At 43.1% G+C, this 23,275-nt stretch overlaps 1 protein-coding gene across 1 annotated transcript in view; it reads left to right on the top strand.

Annotated features, from left to right (window-relative positions):
* The window catches only part of LOC125903551 (protein FAM53B-like), a 30,137-nt gene extending 22,841 nt beyond the window's left edge, over positions 1 to 7,296 (top strand). Inside the window, exon 5 of the mRNA XM_049600533.1 lies at positions 6,113 to 7,296. Coding sequence (XP_049456490.1) covers positions 6,113 to 6,466 — 354 coding nt within the window. The 3' untranslated portion in view covers positions 6,467 to 7,296. The remainder of the gene's footprint in view (positions 1 to 6,112) is intronic.
* The last annotated feature ends 15,979 nt before the right edge of the window (positions 7,297 to 23,275 follow it).

The raw sequence follows: 23,275 nt of genomic DNA, 5'->3' as shown, positions 1-23,275 counted from the left end.
CTGCATTTAGTTTATCTGGGAACCTAAACAAGCTGGGCTGCACTATGTCATGCTGAATTTAATAACTCCCTGAAGAAGATTGAAGATTCTCGTAGTTGTCAAAGGTTAAAGAGGTGTTTTGTCCCAGTGAGAGCCAAGGGGAACGCTCTAGTAGCTGGCAAACTGTCTGGAAAAGGAAGTGATAATGTGGAAATGTGGTGCTGGTTACAACCTGTGTCTGTTTACCGTCAGGGAACAGATGAGATTTCACCGCCTCTGATGGGAATTTGGTTCTTTGCGTGATTTGTGGAAGGGATCTGTACCTGCAGTTACAGATGGTCAGAACCACATTTCTGGCATTTTTTTCCCTTCAGCTATTTTGTGGCAAACTTGATGTGTCAACTGACCGCTGACAGTCTGTGTGATTTAGGTGACGCTCTTTCTCCTTTTCCACTCCCCAGCTAAAGAGACGTCCTACTCGGTCCTGCCTTAGGGTGCAAATTAAGAGTTATTACTTCTTGTCACACCTACACACACACTTGAAACCATGCTTTATCCATTTATAGGTGTGTGTGTGTGGATGAGTAACACAGTCCACATGAAGAAAAACAAAAGTGGTTCATGCACATTTGTCACCGCAAACTGTTGATGCACCTGAAGGAGAGTCTTGACTCAGAGGCACAGATATGTTTGCTTTTTAATTGGCTGGACTATCCAAGTGCAGATGGTTGTTGTGAAGTCTGCTGGACGTTGAGGGAGGGGGGTTAAGGATTGCGAGGGTCAACATATTACAAGTCCCTCGGGTGTGTTGTCAGTGGAACATGGTGTAATTTGGCCCCTGAGTTCCTCAACCACGTCAATGAAGGCGGGTGTGAATTCTGGGGATGCATGTCATGCTAATGGGCTATAGCTCGACTACCGTAGGGATTTACGTGCGACCACCCCCAAAATTCCTCGAATGTCCTCCCCGTCAGGCGCTTATATCAGTTCACTCCTCTATCCGCTGCCTCGTTTTTATCCATGACTGCCCTTTCACCTTGGCCCTTCATTGTTTTTTTCATAGTGGGTGTAGCGAGCTGTCACACAGGGAATGTTATCTCTTAATTCTAGGTCACTTTGCTGAATGATTGTTGACGCAGCTCACACTTTGCTTTAGAGGAAATGGCCCGTGTGAGGCCACTTTCATTCAGATGGTTTTATGCGTGTGTCATCTTTGCAGCTCCAGTTGACAACTCGAGTTGTGCATTTTGAAGAAAAATTACAGGCTATCTTTGGCCTCGCTGTGTTAGCAGTAGAGGTGGTAAAAGAGGGGCATGTCGAGCCAGTCCTTTAACGTGTGTGTGTGCAGGTTGCCTGTGCATTTAGGAGAGAAATGGCAATGTGAAGAAAGGGAGTATTATTTCTGCAGGGAAGCTGGCGGACAAACTCCTCACTCTTCTCTAATAATATCTTATGGCTGGCCCAAGTTCGAGCCACTCTGCTCTTCCCCTCCTCTCTCTATCTCTCCCCATTCCTGGGATGGCAGACATGGCGATCATAGCTGAGCGTCAAGCCCCGCAGGCTCCATGGGAACACCTAGGTGGGCGTCTTGAGGTGCGGCACTCATCGTGTATAATGACATGTTGTGACTTGTCCTGAAGGTGCACTGTATAGCATCACCTAACAGCAGTCACCACCACTCGTTCCACCTTTGATCCAACTTAACATATTTAACATTTTTCACCTGACTTGTAGGTATTTGCACCTATCTGCCGTGCATTCTCTCTGCGGTACAGCGAATACCAGACGAATACACGCAGACCAAAGCAAAGGCAGATACAGACAGTGACACACATAATTGATGCAGAGGTGTGCGAGCATGTGGTCTGGCTGTCAGGAATGAGTTAAGTTCTCCTGTCTTTGCTCGCACCTCTGCCCTCTCTTTTGTTTTACAGTTGTTTGCTGTTGGAGGTCTGTTTGTTTGCCTGTCTTCCTCACAGCCGTTTGTGGCTGGATGTTGTTTATCTGACCTAATTTCAGCACACAGCTAATCCAAAGAAATAAACTCATATTCTGAATCTGTAAATACAGTGCATTGTGAAGTACCTGTGTTTTTTTGTGTGAGTGTGTGTGTCCAACCCTCTGTGTGTATGTGCTGTGTGTGTGTGTGTGTGTGTGTGTGTGTGTGTGTGTGTGTGTGTGTGTGTGTGTGTGTGTGTGTGTGTGTTTCAAGTTCACAGCAGGACCTTTGCCAGAGAACATAGCAGGGTGTTGTTTGTTGTTTGCCCTAATTATCAGGAGGATATTTGCCTAACCTCTTGGCTTGTGCATGTGCTTCTCCCTCAGCAGCTGCTTTTCAATCCCCATGTTGCAACTGTAGATAATGTCGTTACAGTGGAAGTTCTGCTTGTGTTGCATGTAGTTTGGAATAATGGATAAAGTCTGCCAGAATATCAGAATGTGTCTGAAATAGTGTTTTATTTCTTAATTTTGGTGAATATCTTGAAAAATAAAGTAGAAAGTAGGTCATCTGTTACAGAGAGGATTTTCATTCGATCCGATCTAAGGCCAGCAATCATAAGTTTAGCGTCACCATGTCCGACCACATTTTTTAAGTCTTCTGTCTTTTTATTAAAACAATGTGACCTCATGAATCCTCTCAGTTCAGTTTGTTTGCCCGTGTTGTAAACAGATACAAGAGTTGCTCTTCTTCTTCTTTTGCACTTCTGGCGTGTTTGCTGCCCCCAGTGGTTGAAACATCTTGAACTAAAAATATATAAGGAAGCACTCCACAGACTTTTGGCTCGAGACTTTAAAAAAACAAACAAACAGCCTGCATTACAAACAGAAGGTGTTGGGTTTGAAAGAAATGGGTGGTTAAAAAAGAAAGGAGGGTTTAATTAAAGGTATACTATGCAGGAATTGTCGGTTATTGTATACTGCTTGTATGCACACAGCAAGTTACTGTACTATTGTGCGAAGTAGGAACGTGACATGTGTTGTAATGGAAAAGCCAATTCTTTCGCAGGCCATCTTAGCTAACCGTGGCACCTTTCTTTCCGACAGGCTAGTTTTGCATCATCCCCACATTGCTCAGTGCTCAACAGCTAAAGTGAAAGTGAATGCCAACCCCAGATTGATTCTCATTTTGTTACAGGTTCATCCGCTCGGTGTTTCACTTGGCCGTCTTTGAGTTTTTTTCAGCATTTTCCTCTGCGATTTTTATAGCTTCTCAGATGTGCGTAGCTACAACCTGGCTGCTACATTTTTAGAAAGTCCCAGCTGGTGGGCTACAAGTCTAAAATATCCCAATCATTACAAAATAAGAAAGAGGGCAGTGTCTAAGCAGATAGATACATGGCCTCACACTTTTAGTGCGTCATAGATGATGATTGAGAGGGATAACTTTTGTGTGAGTCAATACATTGGTTTTTAGGAAAATCCTGCATTGTAGACCTTTCAGTGGTGTTTTGTAGCTTCATACTACTAGTGACTAAAATCAGGATATGGAGATATCTCTTGCTTCTTTTTTTAAATGTTTATTTGGAGTCCCTCAACCTTATGGAATCGTATTGCTTAATAGCTGGAGTGCCCCTTTAAAGATGCAGTTTGTCATATTGTCATATTTACTTTAGCTGTCACTTCATCTACTCAGTAGTCAGTCCCTCCAGGATGTTGAGATTGATACATGTAACGCAAATTCAGTTAGGGATGCAAGACAACATCAGTATGTCATTGGTATCAGCCAAAATGGGCTTTAAAATGAACTATCAGATTCAGCCGTCATGCTTTTTCTAAATTTGCACAATGAATGAATATTACATACATTAAAAAGTATTGTATTTAATGTCTTCATCTGCTGGTGGGCCATCATAAGGGTATGCATGTATAATATGATGTTAATTCCACTACAGAAGAGACTTGATGATCACTAACATTAGGTGGGAAAGAAGTGGATATATTGATATCTGTATCGTTTATAGACCAAATGAGTTGTTGCATATTGGATATTGGCAAAAAAAAATCCAACATGGTGCATCCCTAAATTCAGCCAATATGCACAATGTTACATTTTTGTCCAATCACCACAACTTTAATGCAAATTTAACTTTTTATAATGGGTAAAATCTGATTTCATTGTTGAACTGCTCGCAGCATAATGACACACTCTCTCTTTCTCTTGAGAATGGCATCCCCTATCCCCCTTACCATCACAAACAGATTTTAATTATGTGCAATTTTTCAGAAAAGCTGCCATGTAATCAGGCATTTCATGCAGCAGCAATCCCAAAAACAGCCCGCTTAATCCTGGAGGGACAGAGCAGTACATGAGACAGCTAGTCCTTGAAAAAAATCAAATATGAATCAAGATTCTGTTACTGCATTGCCTGTTTCTCACCTCAGATGTTTTTAGAATCATATTTTAGTGCACCGCGCTCCAGCCGGTGGACAACTGTTTCCAACATGGCAGTCGGTCACAAACGTTCTCATTTTACAGCTAAACAGTACACTAAAATATGTTTCTAAAAACATTTGAGGGGAGAAATAGGCAATGAAGTTACAGAATCTTCATTCATATTTGATGACCGTGTCTAGTTTGACAGTTTGACAGCAGTTCATGACTGGCCGCTGCATCAGAGACTCCTCAGCCCTGATTGGTTGTTTTTGTTTACTGTGGTAGATTCTAGCAAATGCAGTGAGAAGCAACACCAGGAGGCAGAGGAGCATGATTTTAACTGAAGCTTTAAGGATTACAACTTTAATGTGATAATTTTATTTTAGTCAGTAAAAGATTAGATTAAGTAACCCAGCTCCCAGTTATGGGAGTGGGTTATGAGAGACATGACCTCACGAGAGTAGAGAGCCAACATGTGAGTGGTAATGGTGAATATATGCATGTGTGTGTGTGTATTTCATCTGGGTGGGGGTGTGCTCAAGTGAAAGGAAAAAAAAAAGCTGGGTACACAGCAGAAATCTAACCCTGCTCCCCTAACTTAAATTGCCACACCCACCCAAATCCCAGTCGGCCTCGGTGGATTTTATAGAAAGCACATTGTGGAGAAGCCGCCTCTCCCCCTCCTTTCTCCCTTTCCTCTCGTCTCCTCCTCTGCTGTGATAATTAGTAGTGGGGTAATACCGGGGGTTGAACAGAGAGAGCAAGGGCCCAGAAATCCCCTTTTCCACTCCAGTGGGGTAACTACAGTGAAAGGCCTCCTCCTCCTCCACACATGAGCACCTCAAGCGTTTGCAGATGAGGTTTCCTGCGACTGAGCAGCTTACATGTGAAGTTAATCCAGGAAAAGTGAAGGAACCTTTAACTCAGACAGACAAAATCCTGCGTTATAGTTTTCTCTTGGGCTGTGCTAAATCAGGCCAGGGATGATAAAAAAAAAAAAAGTGAGCCTACTAAAGCAAGACTTAAGAAAGGGAGACTCCCAGCTCATTGTAACAGGAAAGGCAATGTCCTAACACACTAGGGAACATTAGAGGTGTCCGTCATGTAAGCCGAGGCTCTATAGAGAAAACCTCATCTCTATTCACCTCCATGCCTCCAACATCTGCTGCTGGGGCACTCCAGAGATCATTAACCCCTTCACTGCGCTGCACGGCTGCCTTTCTTTGTTGCAGAGAGGAATTCAGAGAGCATGAAAGACAACTTCTTAGTGAATTAAATCTCTCGGAGGTCAAGTGTTAGGAGCAAAAACGAAGGCAGTCGTTCACATCCAGATTCTCCCAGACTCTCCAGAGAGCGCAGAGCTACAAAACATAGTAACCACTACACAAGTTTGGGTTCCCAGTATGTGTTTCACAGTGGCTTCCAATAGGCCTGGAGCACAGTGTGAAACAAGATACCTTTTTGGTTTGCAACTCTTCTCAGTGTTTTGTGTGTTATTTTTGAACCCAGGAGGTTTTGTGTACATTCTCCGATGGCTTGTGTGTGCACTCGTGTTTACATGTTCACATGCCGTCGATGAAAGGGAACGCCAGCTTTTGGCAGCCTGAACTGAAACCCAATTTGACATTCTGGAAAACCCTGAGCTCGAATTCCCCCTTGACAAACCCCTCTACTTTTATAGCCCTCATTAGAGCAGCGAAGCCAGAGCTGAGATGCACAAACTAACATCTATGTTCTCTATTTGTGTCCTCTATACAGAAACTTCAAACTTTTCAGAGCCTGAGCTGTCCCGGATTCTCCGCCACCGACGGCTGCCAGTCAGCCCTGCCCCCTCCCACCTCCGACACCTCCGGCCAACTAGAATCAGACTTCACTGCTGTGTCCGAGCTGGGACTGGAGTCCCGGCAGGAAGCGGTGGGAGACGACGAAGAAGAGGATTCATCCTATGAGGAGCTGGATAGCGACTCGGCTTGTAGTATGGACTCGCGGCCCGGCTCTCCTGTGGGCATCGTGGGCGGCAAACGCACCCTCTGGAAGGGTGATTGCGGGACACAGAGGGACATTTTCCAGCTGGGGGGAGAGCTGGATCTTGACCAGATTGAGAGAAACTGAACATTTTATAGGAGATTTTAAAAGACTGTGTCTGGAAAGTTATTGGACATTGATGATGTACGAAGAGATGGGCTGTGGGAGAAAGAGTGGAGGAGTTTGAAAGGGAAGGACAAGGAAAGTGATACAGATGATGGATTAAGTATGTGGTTACCGGCTGCCTTTTAACGACACATTTGCCTTGAACATTCGTACTGTTTGAATCAAGAAACAGTGACCTTAGTTGTTTTTTCATTGGGTTTTCAGCTTAACTCAGGAGTAGGAAAGTGAGGGTTAGTCTTAAAAAAACTCTCAGCCCCTACTGTCTTTTCAACCTGATGATCTTTCCAAAGTCAGCTAACCTTAGGTTTGTAGTACTGTAGCAGTAGCTGGGCTCTCCTGTATTTAGCTCAAGTTTTTTTTAATATTCAGAGAAAGTCAAGGCATTGAGGATGAGGTGAAACAGGGAGGGGTAAACAACAGAAGGAAGCACCTTCTCACAGACTTACCCTTGACCTTCATCGTTATCTTTGGTGCACACATGAAATCTGATTTTGTTTTGCTGAATGTAGGCTCAATAAGCTTTACGAGGAGTTCGGAAAATGACAGTGCCTTCCTTTGGATGCTTGCTCTCCCGGTTCTCCACCTTTTCTGACTTTTTTTTTTTGTAGTTTCTTAATATGCAAAATTGTATATTTGAATTAAACACTGAATCTCAAGTTTTCAGTCCTAATATCAATGTATATTTTTCTAAGTAACTGTGTTTTTTTATGAGCTGTTTGTGAAGGAGCAAGAATACGAGGCCTTTCTTCTAACAGAACGGACATGAAATAAATTTACAACCTGCACTCATACGTCTGGTTTAATTTCGGCTTATTAATGAACGCTTTGTGCTTTTAAGTGAGATTTGTGTTTCACTTTGTCAGATCAAAGGTTTGAACGAGCTGCAAAGTTTCCAGGTACTCTTTAGAAGTCGTGCTCGCTCCCCCGTGCTCACTTCCTGCATCACATTTCAGAGCCATTTTACTGAAGCTCACTCATTCAAACTTCATTGTTTTGATGTCTATAAATGCATTTTTGATGTCCTTTTTGTTTCGGGGGCAAATTGTCTTTTTACAGCGCTTGAATACAGCAAGTTAGGTAAACATCTGTGTAATACCTACCAGCCCCAAACAAAATGGCAGGAAGTCTAGACATGGAATATGCCTGGCCTGTAACCCAGCAGTGACCAGAGGAGGTGATGTCAGGAGAAAATGTCCCGGGATCTGTGTGGCAGACAGACAGAAAAGAGCGTTCCTCCCTGGGATTTCCGATCATGTCTCTCTTATGTCTGTCCAAGTCGCTAAAACAAACTCAATGCACCTGCCACCTTTTATAAGACCTACTTCTTAAGGGGTCTCGCTTTTTAAACAGCTTTAAAAGCTTGTGTCGTCACCACAATTGGCCACCGGGGAGGCTGATAGCTGACATAAAGTGATAGGACAGATTGTTTTTCCAACATGGGGAGGAAAGCCCTGGCTGCATAACAGTGTTTACGTCCAAAAACAGGATGTTCCAGCCAGTTGCGGCTTTTCCTTCGATCATAGCCTTGAAGGAGGGTGAACTCCGGCATCTTAACCCTGAGGTGTTTGCTTACATAAACGTACAAGTACAGCACACATGCTAATTCAAATAGATAGTGTATATGCAGAATACTTATCACCTTTTTCATGCCCTCGATGTGAGAGTTTGTCTCTCTCTCTAGATGTTGTACAAATAGGAATGAGTTGATGAAAGGAAGGACACAGAGCTCAAGTGTAGAGGATGGAAAACAAAAACAGGCTCAAACATCTGTTCACACCTCACTTCTTTAACTTGACACAAAAAGGCTGGAAACAAAATCCCGTTGCCATGAACCGCAGTCTGGTTTCTCACTGCTCCCAAAGGTCAGTGAACCACACAAACACACACACACACGCAGGTTTCCTCTCTGACAGGAAGTGGCGGGCTACGCTGGGGAGAGAGTTAATATCTGAGGTAAAAGCGCTATAAATAGGGAGCATTGTATTTGTGGCTGGCAAATGTAGACACTGAAGAGAGGGAGACAGGAAAGTGGCCACGTTACACAAATTTACAGCGCCCCGGACTGCGAGGCCTCGATTACATGTGAGAAAACATTGGCTGCGTTTTCAAAGAAAGCTGTGTTTTACGCGGTCAGCAAAAATCACTTGAACTATTCTGTGAGAACTTCAGAGGAGGTCAGAAGAATGACATCACTTTTCCTCGGCCTTTTGAGGTGTAATCGGGTGTTAATGTCCAGCTGAGTGTAAATCATGCCTGCATCTGAGCTTTAGAGGAATGTTTCTTTGGGAATGCAGATAGTTTTAAGGTCTCTAAGCCCCCTCTGGTTGAACTTATGAGTGTATTTATATAATATGGGTAGTCAAAAATAGAGCAACAGGGGAGATTAGACATTGTGTATACTGTACGTGAGCCTCAGAAGAGCAAACACAGAGCCACAGGAAGAAAAAAACAGCACAAATGTATGTAGTAAGTTTTGTTTTGAGTGTCAACAAGATAATTTTTTTCAAATGGGTCTGTCTCACATTAGGCCGTGTTGATCGACATGAACACTCCCCTTGTGTGTGCAATATTTTCTTCTCTGCTGCTGTTGTGTGCACCTGTGCAATCATTCCTTTGTTAGTTGAGATAATTCACACATTTACCATTATACTGTCTTGTGTTTTAATGTGCGTATGGTCATGCATGAGGATGAGGATGTTGCAAAGAAATGTATAATCTTACATAATGGCAAATAATGTCTTTGCAATCATGGATGGATTATTGAATGGGCCTACTGGGCATGGGCACAGGGGTCATAAGTGTCAAGGGACCCCCTTGACCTTCACCTGCAAAGTGTCACTCAAATATAAACAAGAAGAGACCACAAAGGAATACAGAGGAACTGCAAACAGTCACAAAATAATTACAAAAATGAGCAGAACAACCACAAAGACACACAAAATGACCAAAGAATACACAAATGCTCCGTTTCCACCAAGCAGTACGGTACAGTTCAGTTCACTTCTTGTTTTTTTCCACTGTGAAAAGTTGTGGATGGTACCAATTTTTGGTCCCCCCTCTGCTGGGGTACCTAGCACACAGATCTGGTACTAAAAGGTGGAGCTGTGAACACTGCAGTCTGTTGATTGGTCAACAGGACGGTCACATAACAGTAAACTATAACTATAAAGTGAAAGGATGTTTTGCTGCCTCATGCAGCAGCTGGAGTCTGAGAAAAAAAAACTTAATTCACTGGGCCGACTGCCGGCAACTTTTAAGGTGGAACATCAATGCATGAGTTGACGACGTGAATCCATCAATACACCTTAAATTTCAATATGACAACTTTGACCATTACTTTAGTTTTTATTGTCTCTCTTGGATGTCATACACTTTTAGTAATGAGTGGATCTTCAGGCGTTCATATTAATTTCGACTGGATTTTGTAAACTGCATAAATTCTAATCCGTTTACCTGAGAAGGACTAACATTTTTTGCATATCTACGCCCAGGGTGCCCATTCTCTCATAATCAGCCCTTATTGGTAATACATATATTTAGAAGTAGCCTATAAGTGATACACTGACACTTGGCTTTCCACTGTGATAATACAGTAGTTGCTATCAGGGAGTTTGTGTAGAAGTTTTGTAAAGGATCAGAGATAACAATAATTAAATCTATGTGAATAAACAGCATGTTATATATACTGTGTGGGAGGAATGAGCGCAGATCATTTAATGACTGAATGAACAATTAAAGGAAGCAACAGAATAAACAACAGAGACAGAAAGTCAGTTGAAAAACAAAATGACAATTAGACTGAAAGTTGCTCTTAAGTACAGACATCACTTCTTTGTTCAGGAGACAAAATGCTGAGAGCCGCTCCTCCACTTTACTGAAAGTACATCTTGTGCTTTCCGATGGTCAAATTAATCTTCCTGTCCTCGGACAGCTGTGTTTATCTGGATCTACATGTGTACTTATTAGTGGGTACGTGTGTTAGCAGACACCTTTAGACAGGTGGCCAGCAGTGTCACATGTTACAGATTGACTCTCCACTCAGAGGTGACAGAGTGCAACCCAACACTTTATCACTATGGTTCCCATGAATGCTTCGCCCCTCTGCTCCTGCATCTCCGTGTGATTTACATCTCCATAACACGCTGTAATGACTGGTTTTGTTGTGTGCCAGCCACCCAAGAGTACCTGGAAATCCCTGGAGTACAACCCTGGCTTCTTTTTCCCTCAAATGAGTCTGACATTACATAAGCAGGTCACATATGTTAAAGCCACTATGGAGGAAAAGCTCACATATCATGATGAGTTATTCCAGCAGGAATCAGACACTGAATCTTATAATGACTTCTAATCTCACGAGGAATTTACAAAGGATTTCATAGGCGCATAAACAATCCAAAAACAATAATAGTTACAGTCATTATGTTATAATGGTGCAAATAGGGATAAATCAGTATCGTTAATTACTGTACTTATGATGCAAAATGTCTCCGCAGAGAGTTTTCCTCGCAGCTGCCAGTTAGAGGAGAAAAGAGCAAGATAGCGACGGTCACCTGAACTGTACATGTTGTCGAAATGACAGAAAAAAACCTCCAGCAAACCCCGAATTCAAGTCGCACTGCTGCTCGTAAATCCAGCTCGGTTTATAGGGAGCAGATGGCAACATTGTTTGGTGTTGATGTGCTTTGCGGTGTTCACAGCAACTCATTCAAATCAAGCATTTCTCAAAGGACTGATGCTGCCAGCCCTGCTAAGTATACTCTCCTATTACAAGAAAAAGGAGTGCCATAGGGGCCACAGACTAGTTGACAACGCATATGCTGCCAAGCATTTATTCCATTTTGGAAATGTGTTGCCATGCCACCCAAACATTTCCCATTCTGTGTGAGCTGCAACCGGGCGTATGATAGAATATCAGAGAGAGAGGAAAGTGGGAGTGGGGCAGTTGTACTCGGTGGAAGGACACGTGCTGAGATGGAGGAAACACATGCCCCCCCCCCCACACACACACACCTTTTTTTTTCTATGAATCTTTTTTCTTTTGTGAGCAAAAGGGTAGCACACACAGGAGACTGCCTGTTGACTTGAGCCGATGACTGAGTGCCAAACAATGGGGGACTGAAATAGACATGTTGTTGCAGCGGCTGGTCCACATCCATCCATCACACCAATCACATCTGGGTCGACTAGTGCTGCCTTCCTCCTGGTCCGAATCCAGAGTGGATGAAGCTCGTGAATCAAGAAAAAAGTTTAAGGATGTGGTCAGTGAATATCTGCAGGAAATCATTTGTGTGTCTTGCTACAAATAAACATCTAACCACCATTACACAGCAGCTTCATTTGCCTGCAGCAACTCAAATAACCCTTTCCATAAAATTGTAATCCACCTAGCACACAGGGTTAAATCCCTGGAACATGCAAAAGCAGTGCAAACAGATCTGTATCACCGCTCTGCATCAAAAACCTTCGTTTATAATCTGGCCTTAGGTCAGCTGCCCTGTCAGTTTAAATCTCTGATGTTTGTTTTCCTCGTGATGTGAGTGACCAAAGCAGACGGGGTTGAGTCAGGACACTACAGTTGTAATCAAACTGAAATCAGCCGTTACTATCAGAGAACAGCCAGCACAGCTGCAGCCTGCCCGCTTACCTTTGACCTTGGGCATAAAGGTAGTGGTGGGGGGTTGTCATTTCAGGAGCCTCGCCTCGGTCATGGCTAATCGAGGCTGAATTGGTGCGACTACCACCTGGGGTGATAATGGATGTGACGTGACCCCTGGTTTGACAACATCATTTGATTTAACACACTGTTTGTTATGTAATGCTTTTTTTTTTAAAATTTTTTAATGATTGCAGGGTTGTCTCCATGATATGGGATGAACAGTTTTTATTGGGTAGAAAGAGGAGGAAAAAAAATTCAAAGTCAGTTGTTGTCAGTTGGGACAGACACCTGGCTATTTTCATTTTATCAACGCAACTAACACTTGACCTCTGACCTTTACAATCTGCACCTGCTTCATGAGCAACTTTGAACTCTGAGATGAGGTGAATCACAAAAACAAACTAAATCACAAATGACTGCACATGTCAGGGTGATGATAGGTGATTATAAATATCTAAGATTTTGTACATTTTACACTTATATTCATTCATTCAGGGGTCGTGGGGGGGCTGGCGACCTGTCCCAGCTGACACTAGGACAGGTCGTCAGACTATCGCAGGGCTGACACATAGAGGCCATGTATACATGAAAAGATCCACTGAAAACAGAATTGTTTCTCATTTTCGTTTTGAAAAAAATACTGCGTTTAGACGACAACGTTTTGATAACAATCAATTTTGAAACAAAAATGACCAAAAACGCTGCAGTATACATGCCAGGCCAATAGTTGGTGGTGTGACTTTGCAACGAAACAACACGCACCTGCGCACATACACTTCCTTCTACAGAGCGGTGATGTATAAACAAACAAAACCGCACGAATGTTCGTCTGGACGGACAACGAGGTGGAGTTGCTACAGTAAATCTACATGATGGAGAGGCGTTGATAAATTCAACAGGGTGAGCAGCACAAACAGAGCTCGGGAGTCTGCCATTGTTGTTGTAATGGTCGACTTCCTCGCACAGTGACTTGCCTAGTGACTGGAACGGTAATGGGCATGTGCAAAAAGTCTTCGTTTTCAGAGGAGTTGTATATTGCAACTTTACATGATAACAGAGACGGTGCCGTTTCCAAAAAATTGCGCTCTGGAATCCGTTTTCAAAACGTTGCATTTTCAGGCACCCAAAACACCGCTGTCGTGTAAACGATCGGCCAAAACGCAACTAAAGTTTACTGTTTTCAGTTGAAATCATTGTCGTATCAACGGGACCAGAGACAAACAACCATTCACGCTCACATTCCCTCCTACAGCAATTTAGATTCACCAATTAACCTGCATGTCTTTGGACTGTTGGAGGAAGCCGGAGTACCCAGAGAAAACCCATGCTGACACGGGGAGAACATGCAAACTCCGCATGGAAGGGCTCCCCTACTCCAGGGTTTGAACCAGGAACCCTCTTGTTATGAGGCAACAATACTTAACACTGAGCCACCATGCCACCCTTGGTTGGAGAAGGCAAGAGCTTTTGTCATTGTTGGACTTTAGGCTGTGGCTATATCGTGGAGGCAGTTTGTACCAGTGTTGACCTGGTACGAACTGAGCTCTCAGAAGTACAATTTGTTTATTTTTTGCCAGCACTATTTTCAATCCTGCCTTCAAAGCTCTAAATGATCAATTCTTTCTCAAACCAGTTGTCAGTGGAAGCAACATCAGACATCTCTGGATCACTTAACAAATCTGAGATGTCACTGATATGAAAGATTTGCGTAGGCTGGGTTTCTGACAGGCATCTGCTATTTTTCTGTTCCTCAAAACTGTGTAAAGAAATGATTAAAAGACACATTTTTTGAACATATAGATACAATTTGCGTGTATATATTAATAGGCAGAAAAAGAAAAGATACAAACACACCAGCTCTTTAAAAACTGGGTTCGTATACGTGCGCACACACAGTCAAACACACCCAAAAGGTGTCCTCAAAGAGCTCCTGTGTACTTGACTTGAAATGAACTTGTAGCAAGTAACCTATGGACTGCAGCTCTACAGATGTGTGTGTGTACATTACACAACCAAAGTGAGAATAATAAGTCTGACGTCTATCAGATCTACTCCACCACCCTCCAGCTGGGCCCTGTGGGCGCACACAGGAAAGGCGCCTGCCGTCAGTCACACATTTGTAAACATGGGCAGACAAGGAGGCAGCAGATGCCGATGTTATCTCCACAGACATCAGCCACCGGGGTGGATGGCAAATGAACATGAAAATGCTAACTGGGTCCAAATGAAGTCCCTGGATAAACTGGACGGTTTCTGACTGATCATCAAACACAGCTAGGAGACACTTTAGATGCTTTACGCTGGCTCAAATGTACTTTAAAGGGGATTAGTTCATGTTTTATCCATTGTCCAAACCTTTTTAAGAAGAAAACTTCACTCGCAAGTCTCGTTTACTCGGCCATATGCTCAGTACTTACCAAACACATGCATTTTCGCTAATATATAACACTTCTGTCTACGAGTAGTGCCCCCTGAGCAATATTCGTGCATATACACTCACTGGCCACTTTATTAGGTACACCTGTTCAACTGTTTGTTAATGCAAATAGCTGATCAGCCAATCACGTGGCAGCAACTCAATGGACTTATGGTCAAGACGACCTACTGAAGTTCAAACTGAGCATCAGAATGGGGAAGAAAGGTGATTTAAGTGATTTTGATTGTGGCATGGTTGTTGTATATTTCAGAAACTGCTGATCTACTGGGATTTCCACACACAACCATCTCTAGCATTTACAGAGGATGGTCTGAAAAAGAGAAAATATCCAGTGAGCAGCAGTTCTCTGGGTGAAAATGCCTTGTTGATGCCAGAGGTCAGAGGAGAATGGCCAGACTGGTTCAAGATGATAGAAAGGCAACAGTAACTCAAATAACCACTGGTTACAACCAAGGTCTGCAGAAGACCATCTCTGAACCAACAACACGTCCAACCTTGAAGCAGATGGGCTACAGCAGCAGAAGACCACACCAGGTGTCAGCTAACAACAGGAAACTGAGGCTACAGTTCACACAGGCTCACCAAAACTGGACAATAGAAGATTGGAAAAACGTTGCCTGGTCTGATGAGTCTGGATTTCTGCTGCCACATTCAGATGGTAGGGTCAGAATTTGGTGTAAACAACATGAAAGCATGGATCCATCCTGCCTTGTATCAACGGTTCAGGCTGCTGCTGGTGGTGTAATGATGTGGGGGATATTTTCTTGGCACACTTTGGGTCCCTTAGTACCAACTGAGCATGGTTTAAACACCACAGCCTCTATCTATCTAACCTATGCCACATGAACTAAGGCAGTTCTGAAGTCAAAAGGGAGTCCAACCTGGTACTAGCAAGGTGTACCTAATAAAGTGGCTGGTGAGTGTATGATCCACTCAAGCAAAGTTTCAACGGAGGCACGTGGTCAGCCACACTACTGAAGTGTTTAGCAAAAATGCATGAGAATTTATAAACAGATGTTTTGAAATAATTTTGCTGTTGTTTTATGTGGTGCTTGTTTACTTCACTTCTCAAAGGATGTTTGCCTTTTTGGTTTCTTCGTTCTTTGTGGAGGCATGCAGGAAAAACAAAGGTTTTTTAATGAATTCAAGGTGACTCACGGTGAGTAAGATGGCCGTCTTGCAGGTGAAGTATTCCTTTAAGTAATTTATACTTTGGTCCCCACGTCTTTGAAAGGTCCTTGGATTTTTTTCCTTCGATGCAAATGTTTATATTTCCATAGATAGTCCTTTTAGTCCCTCCTTAAGAGATGCTTTTGGTAAGAATCTTTCCAGAGCATAGCAACTGTATTTTTGCTGCGCTAACAACAAAAATATCCATCCTTTTAACCACCACTTTTTTCTTCTCACAACTTAAGTTACCTGCTGTCGAAACCTTGGGACACAAAGGAAGATCGAAGCCCCACACTAAATAGAATACAATTATATATGAAATTCTTGGTTATGCCTGGAGGATGAAATTCTTGGTTATGCAAATAGGAGGAGGAAGCCCAGAAACTGGTGAAATCTATCTTGCAAAACTGATATGCACTTCATCCCGCAGCTCGTAATAAATTTGGCATTATTCTTTGATTGGAACCACCTCTCCCCTCTTTCCCGTAAGACAGTTACAACAACTCCTGTATTTGATTCAGCAAAGTGCTCATTAAGCGACTGTAGCCGTGTGATGAATGGATTCGGTCTGATGAATGTTTTCATTTTGTTTCCCCAAAATGTGACGGGAGGAGGAACAAACAGGATCTTGGAATGCCCTCAAATCCTGTGGGAGAAGATATTCTTGATGCGGCTGGTTTCAGTGTTTCGGGTTCCCACCAAGTACTGACAGATTACTAATCTGTGTGAGCCAGTGTTGTTGCTTTAGTGTGGGTCTGTCTCAAGGATAGGCGCAGATAGTCCTGTTTGATCTAGCTGGGAGGAGAGAAAATTAGAGTGCTTGGAAAATCCTCGGTAAAGCGTCAGCAGCCACGATCTCTGCAGAAGTAGTACATCGTGTGTCGTTCTTTTTTTCATTCAAGCAGAGCCCTCAAGGTTAATAAAAAAAAGGGTTTTATCTCTTCTCCAGAGAAAGGTTGCACCTGTAACTGACAAAGACAGCGAGACAGGGAGGCTTACTGCATGTATGCATTCATCCGTCTGCAGTCTTTAACTTTCTTTGTAAAGACTCAACCGTTGTGTCTGTTTCATGTTTTCACTTCCCCTTACATTCCTGGCCTCAATGTCCTACACAAGCAAAGTCGGCCATTGTGTAAAAGCTGCACAGGGTGATCAAGTGCAAACAGTGGGCGTCTTTATGATGCACACTGAGCCATCATAGAGATATGAGTAAATGAGAATAGAGAGGACAATGGAGCCCTATGGGTGAGCAAAGACGGGCCAGGAGGCTGTTGTTTCTGCCTCCCTGTAGGTTTGCATGTCTGTGACAAAAGAGAAAGGCCTCTTCCCATGTTTGCACGGTGTGTGCTTTCCAAGTGTGCGCCCTGCTCACTGTTTGTGTATAGTCTGTGCATGCCTTACAGCGATCAAACAATGCGGTCGTCTGTGTAGGAGTCACTCAGTGTTTGTATGTCGTAGAGTCGGTTGATGCGTTTCACGCCTGTCTGAGATTTGGATGTTTCCTCCTGCTCTGGCTCTTTTTATCGCACCTCCCTTCCTTCGACATACACTCATAATCAGGGAGATTAAAGGATGGGAGGAGTGTCAGAGGAGGGAGCAGAGATGGGGGGTCTCTTCTTCTTCTTCTTCTTCTTTTTCTTTTTTCCTCCTTCTCTTTACTCCCATCACCGAGTTGTCTGATCCCGTCCTCCTCGGAGCACGTGGCAGATCTTTCCCAAGGTTAGAGATCAAAGTCCATTCGGAGGGGAGGAAGTCGAACTGTCACTGGTGCTCCAATTTATCAGCTTCCCTTTAAGATTTACAGCCGCACAGTGGTCGACTCCTCTGCACGAGAATCCACAGGCTGCAACGAAGAGTGAGGCACACAAACATACGTGCACACATGCACGGGCAGCGACATGCATACCACAGGCACTCCATCATGTCAGCATATACAGTGCATATGTGCACACTCTCAACACACTTCTCTCTCTGAGAAAAAAGAGGAAACGGGGAGAGGATGAGTTGTGAAATATAGGGGAGAGTTTAATCGAGGATTGAACCAAGAGTGCAGCAATGTAACACAAACAGCCAAGATTTATACAACTTCTCCTCTGCAAATTTACAGTGTTACAGGCCCGGCCGCAGCATTTTTCACCGAGTGTGAGAAAGCCACAAAAACATTTTTCAACCTTTGTCCTTCATCACAAGCTGGACGGTTTGTAAGCTGGGGTAAATACGAGTAAATTCTGCACATTGTAGTCCACAAAGGCCTTGTAAGGAGTTCGGGTTTGGAAAGCCCCATAGCATGCTATTCATTTTCCCTCCTCTGTGCTCGCCAGCCCACTCCACCCGGCTATTATGGCGGGGTTGCTCTCCAGGGACCCCCAACACAGACGCTAGTTTGGAAACCCCAAGCATGCCGGACTGCCTGCATTTCAGTGAAGGGAAAAAAGGGGAAGGAAAGGACGAAGAAAAGGAGAGAACAGCCTTGTTCCTGGCTGCATCCTCCTGCAGTCTGTGATTTTCATCCTCTCTGAATGTAAACAAACACGGACATGAAAGAGGAAAAACATGGGCACAGCATAGAGAAAAACAAGAGGAGGCGGAGAGAGGAGAGAAGAAACAGTCAGCAGGCAAAACATATCTTGGCACGAGGCGTGAGATACAAGTCGCCAGCTCATTTACTGGTACCACTGCCAGACACTGAGACAAAAAACACATGCAGGCAACAAAAGCTGGCTTCCAGACACACCGGCACTGAGAGGACTTTCTGTGAAGCCTATGACACACATCAGTTAAAACTTGTACAACAGCTGCAGGACAAAGAGTTATGATCGGGGTCAGAGGTCACGAGACAATTAACAGAATAGGAACTTTACCTCTTTTTCCTCTCTTTCTTCCACTACGTATTCTCTTGAAACAATTTAAGAAGGAAAATCGCTTTTGTTTAATTGGCTACTTAACTCACATAACCTGTGAGGAGGGTCACAAACAGACAAAGTTTCCCTTTACAGGGTTGTAAACTACAAAGGTCAGGAACCAATGATTTAAAGGACTAAAACCAAGAGGTTCTGCATGTTTCTGCCGATTATATCTCCTAATTTTTCAATGCTCCTCATCATATTCAAACCTGGATTTTAATCTCCAATGTCTGTTTCCTGTTGCAATAGGATGTGTATATTCCAATTTTCTTAAACAATTAAAATAATAACCCTTCAATATACATTATTTCTTACCTCTTAGGTAGCTAATAGTTTCATTTCCATTAAAAATATATGGAAAATTAAAGAAAAATCTTATTTGAGATAGGTATAGTGACCAAAGTAAACACTTAAACATTTTATCAGTACCATCATGCAGAAGGAAGCTTGCATCTACTGCTTGCTCACCTAGCATCACTGAGCTAGCTTATGTTAGCTCGACCAAGGAGCGCAGAAATATTTCCACGGCTGTGGCTCAGGAGGTAGTGAGGGTCATCCAATTATCAAAGGATTGGCAGTTCGATCCCCAGCTCGTTGCAGTATCCTTGGGCAAGAGACTGAACCCCAAAAATTAAATTGTTCCATTAGTGTGTGAGTGTGTGTGAATGGTTACTGAGTAGCAGGTGGCAACGTGTATGGTAGCCTCAGCCACCAGTGTGTGAATGGCTGAATATGACTTGTAGTGTAAAAGCGCTTTGAGTAGTCAGAAATATATTTATGGTTTTGGGATTCTGTCCCTTTAAGAATAAAACTATTTTTGAAAAGTCTTCTTGGTGGTGGTGCATTTAAGGTCTGGAATCCAACATTTAATTCAACATATGTTGTCGGAACAGCAGATGCAAAAGTCAAACAAGTACAAAACGTGGACGCCATTAAAGACAATACTGACATAAACACATGCACAATGAAACAGTTATTGGTCGCTGTATTCAATGAAATTCCCTCACGGTCAACTAGTAACACAAGGCTCAGATTTGCAATTCAAATTTCTGAAGCCTTATTCTAGCTTTACATGAACTTCAGGGTTATTTTTTGCACAAAACAAACAGTGAATTTTGTCACCTCATCACTTACAGTGAAATTACGTAAAGAAAATGCTGTTTGTGGCCAGTATGGACAAAAATAAATAAATAAACCCTTTCAGAACACAAATCTGAGTATTGTATAGACTCGAACATGTCCTGTGAAAGGATAATAGATAATTGGAAACTATTTGTGAAGCCACTGGCTCTCAAGTGTCTGATACTGAAGTTTCCCACAAGCACTTGAATGCACCAAGAAGGGAGGGACTTAAAAATGGTTTCACAGCTTGTCGGCCTGTTAACATTGAATTTTTGAATCATTATAAATCTTGGTGAATAATCAGGAGGTGAGCTGCTTTTTCTAGGGATGACAGCTGAATTATAGTAGCCAAACACGGGCGTCTGATTCCATACGTGTTAATCACACTGACGTAAAGTCACACTGATGTCATATGTGTGTTCACTGTTAACAATGAACGTTCTTGTCAGCGAATGACAGCTTATGACATCCAGGCCCTGTGTTACAGCAGTGTGTTACATAACCTGCGCAGAACAAAATGGTACCATGTGAAAAGGCCCATGTTCATGGGTGGACCTGTGCACAGAGCGGGACGGCAGGGACAGATTGATTGGGTGTCAGGAGAGCAGGAGGAAGGAGCTTTATGAGCTTTAGGCTCCAGTTTCTTTTTTCAGCATTAGTTGCTGTTCCCTCTTTCTGTTTCCCTCTGACTTCTTTCTTTCATCGTGAGTTTCAGGACAGAAAAAAGGAAGTTCAGAGTGTTGATTGAGTAAAACCTCACGTGTGAAGTATCTGTGCAGCACAATTTTTTGTCGACATCAAAGGGGACTTTGTGTTTGTCTGAAAAATTGGTTCTCTTTTCACATGAGATGTGCCATAATTGGGTTTTTACATTTTTTCTCCACATCCCAGACGTCCTGCTTGACCTTTGCAGAGGAGTGGAGATTATCAGATTTTGCTTTCCTGTTCTCCAATATCCTCGACTGGGGAAGAACGGCAAACATATATTCACCAATCTAAGCCCATATGGAGCCATCTACAGTTCAGGGTAGACACAGAGACTCCCTGCAGAAAAATAGGGAGGTTTCATTTAAAGCAATTTCCTTCTTTTCTTTCATTTTCTACACTCTTTTTTATCTTCCCCTGGTGCATACCATGGAAGTGGTGTTTCCAGCTGCCAAAACTGGCCACAAAGTGTTTTCAAATCTGTGTCATATGGCCTGTCTGTACTTTGCTCTCCCCATGGCTTTGCCACTTGAAAAACTGCGGCCACTGTGACATGAAGGCAGAACACACTGGATGTTCAACAACAACGTGCATGCTTTTTGTTTAGACAGATTAACATATAAACACAGTTGATCTGCTTTCTGATCTTTACATATCTGCAATGTAGCTGTATGTAAATATTTACTGAAAACTTCCTCCTATTCAGAAGATTTCACATTCAGGACGCGAGGAAAAAAATCCTCCCATGCATCAGAATTTGGAGAGCGGCCAATCATTGAAACAGTCGCTCTGGCAGGTGATCCTGTAAGGATGTGAGCCGTCAGCATATAGGGTCATGTACAGATACGGGCTGCAAAAATAACTGCATCACTGGGTGGTGATGATGTACTGTGTGTCTCCACCCTTTGGGTTTATTTAATCTAAGGAAGGAATGCAAATGACGTTGAACCTGCATTCATTGAGTTTTGACCAAGTGGGAGCAGCACAACAAGCTGCAACATGATGTTGGTATGACATCATCTTTAAAAGCTGTTAATGGAGAATTTAGCTGTGTCTCAATTCAGGGTCTACAGCCTTTAAACGATGCAGCCTTTGAGGTCTACGTTGGCACATCCTTTGAAGACCACATCAGCCAAACCAAACGCTCTCTGAAATGGGGCGGTCTGGTCTGCAGTGGACTTCCTGGTTGCATCACCAGTTGTTGTCACCTCCACCCGTTGGTGGATCTTTTACCTAGCAACCAGCTGTGCTTGACGAAAGAAGGAGTACGCTAGTAACTTATTAGTTAGTTTAGCTAATAGTAATGTTAACAACAGTTAACTGTTAGCTAGTTAACAACTGTTAGTTAACTTAACTTAATATAAAATCGTCACTGGCGTGCAATGCATCTTGGGATAGGCTGGGCCACGAAGGATTCATCCGTTGCATCCTCTAAATTCTGGGAAAGACGGCTGCATTTCTTTGCTGCATCCGAAGGAGCCTTTGAAATGGGACAGCCTTGGTTGCGCCAATGTGATGCAATCGGTCTTAAAATACAGCCTTCAAAGGCTGCAGCCCCTAAATTGAGACACAGCTTTTTTCAGCATACTGCTGCCTGTTTACGCATCCAGCATGTTGATAACATAAGCGTCCCTTTGTAGTTGTTTTTCTGGCCTCCTGATGAATGTCAGTCCAGTATTCTCTCTCTTTTAGCTCTGTGTTTGATCACCACCAACTACTAAGAGAAATATCTGGCTCTTCAGCTACTAAGTGCTTCACTAATGTATAGTTGCTAACATGTTTGTTTTCTGTTTGGTGCTTTGCAAATAGCGTACAGTAAGTTTATCATAGCATTTTTACTGAGGACATCTGCCTGCTGCAGCTGGTAACAAGGTTGATGAGAGCAGTGAGACTAAGTTAAACCAAAACAATCAGCTGAAAGATGCTAAAACGCTCTGTTGGAGTTGAGGCAATAGGCAGTGTTCAGTGATAATTTTCTGTGGGTTTATCACCATGACCGACACCTGTTACCTTACACATGTGCCACCTTTCCACTGCATGCTACATAGCTCTGAGTCTGTAGAAAACTGACTCTGTATTAAAAATAATGGACGTAGCCACCGTGACGTCATCCATTGGTTTTTGCTGTTGTCATCTGTGGTTTTGGAGCCAGAAGTGACCATATTTGGATGAGAGGGTGGAGCTGTACAGGAGGTGAATTATATCAAAATTCACCCCCTGTACAGTTGTGGTGAATGTTGACATTAGCTATAGAGTAGGCATTTTAATATGGGTGTCTTTGGGGATTAACTCACTTATGGAGCCAGCCTCAAGTGGCCGTTCAAGGAACTACAGTTTTTGGCACTTCTGCACTGGCTTCATTTTTCAGCCTCAGAGGTTGGGCTCTACTCAACTCGACTCCTTTTGGGTTTTCAATCAGCAAAAGTTGTGGATAGTACCTGATACCTCGGTCAAGGTTCCAAGTGTTAAAACACTGCAGATCATTGATTGGTCTGAGAGAATTGTCGCTAGCGTGACAAGGGACATCCTGCACAAACCTGCTATTTTCAGTTAGCCATGCTACCGTCAATAGCACTGCAATCCTTACAGTCACTTGACCCAGATTTTAAACAATGGCAGTCTGCAAAACTGCACTGTATAGTACATACATTACGCCATACAATTGACGACGTGCAGGCACTCCCCTGTCTGGTTGCCCATGAAAGGATTCAGGGAATGTTGCGTTGAAGATGAAGTCACAGCAGCTTCACATGGCGTCGCTATGGTGATCAGTTGAT

This window comes from Epinephelus fuscoguttatus, linkage group LG16, assembly GCF_011397635.1.
Source record: "Epinephelus fuscoguttatus linkage group LG16, E.fuscoguttatus.final_Chr_v1".
Lineage (NCBI taxonomy): Eukaryota > Metazoa > Chordata > Actinopteri > Perciformes > Serranidae > Epinephelus > Epinephelus fuscoguttatus.
Note: the sequence above shows the minus strand (reverse complement) of the source record. Positions and strands in the feature narration are given on the sequence as shown.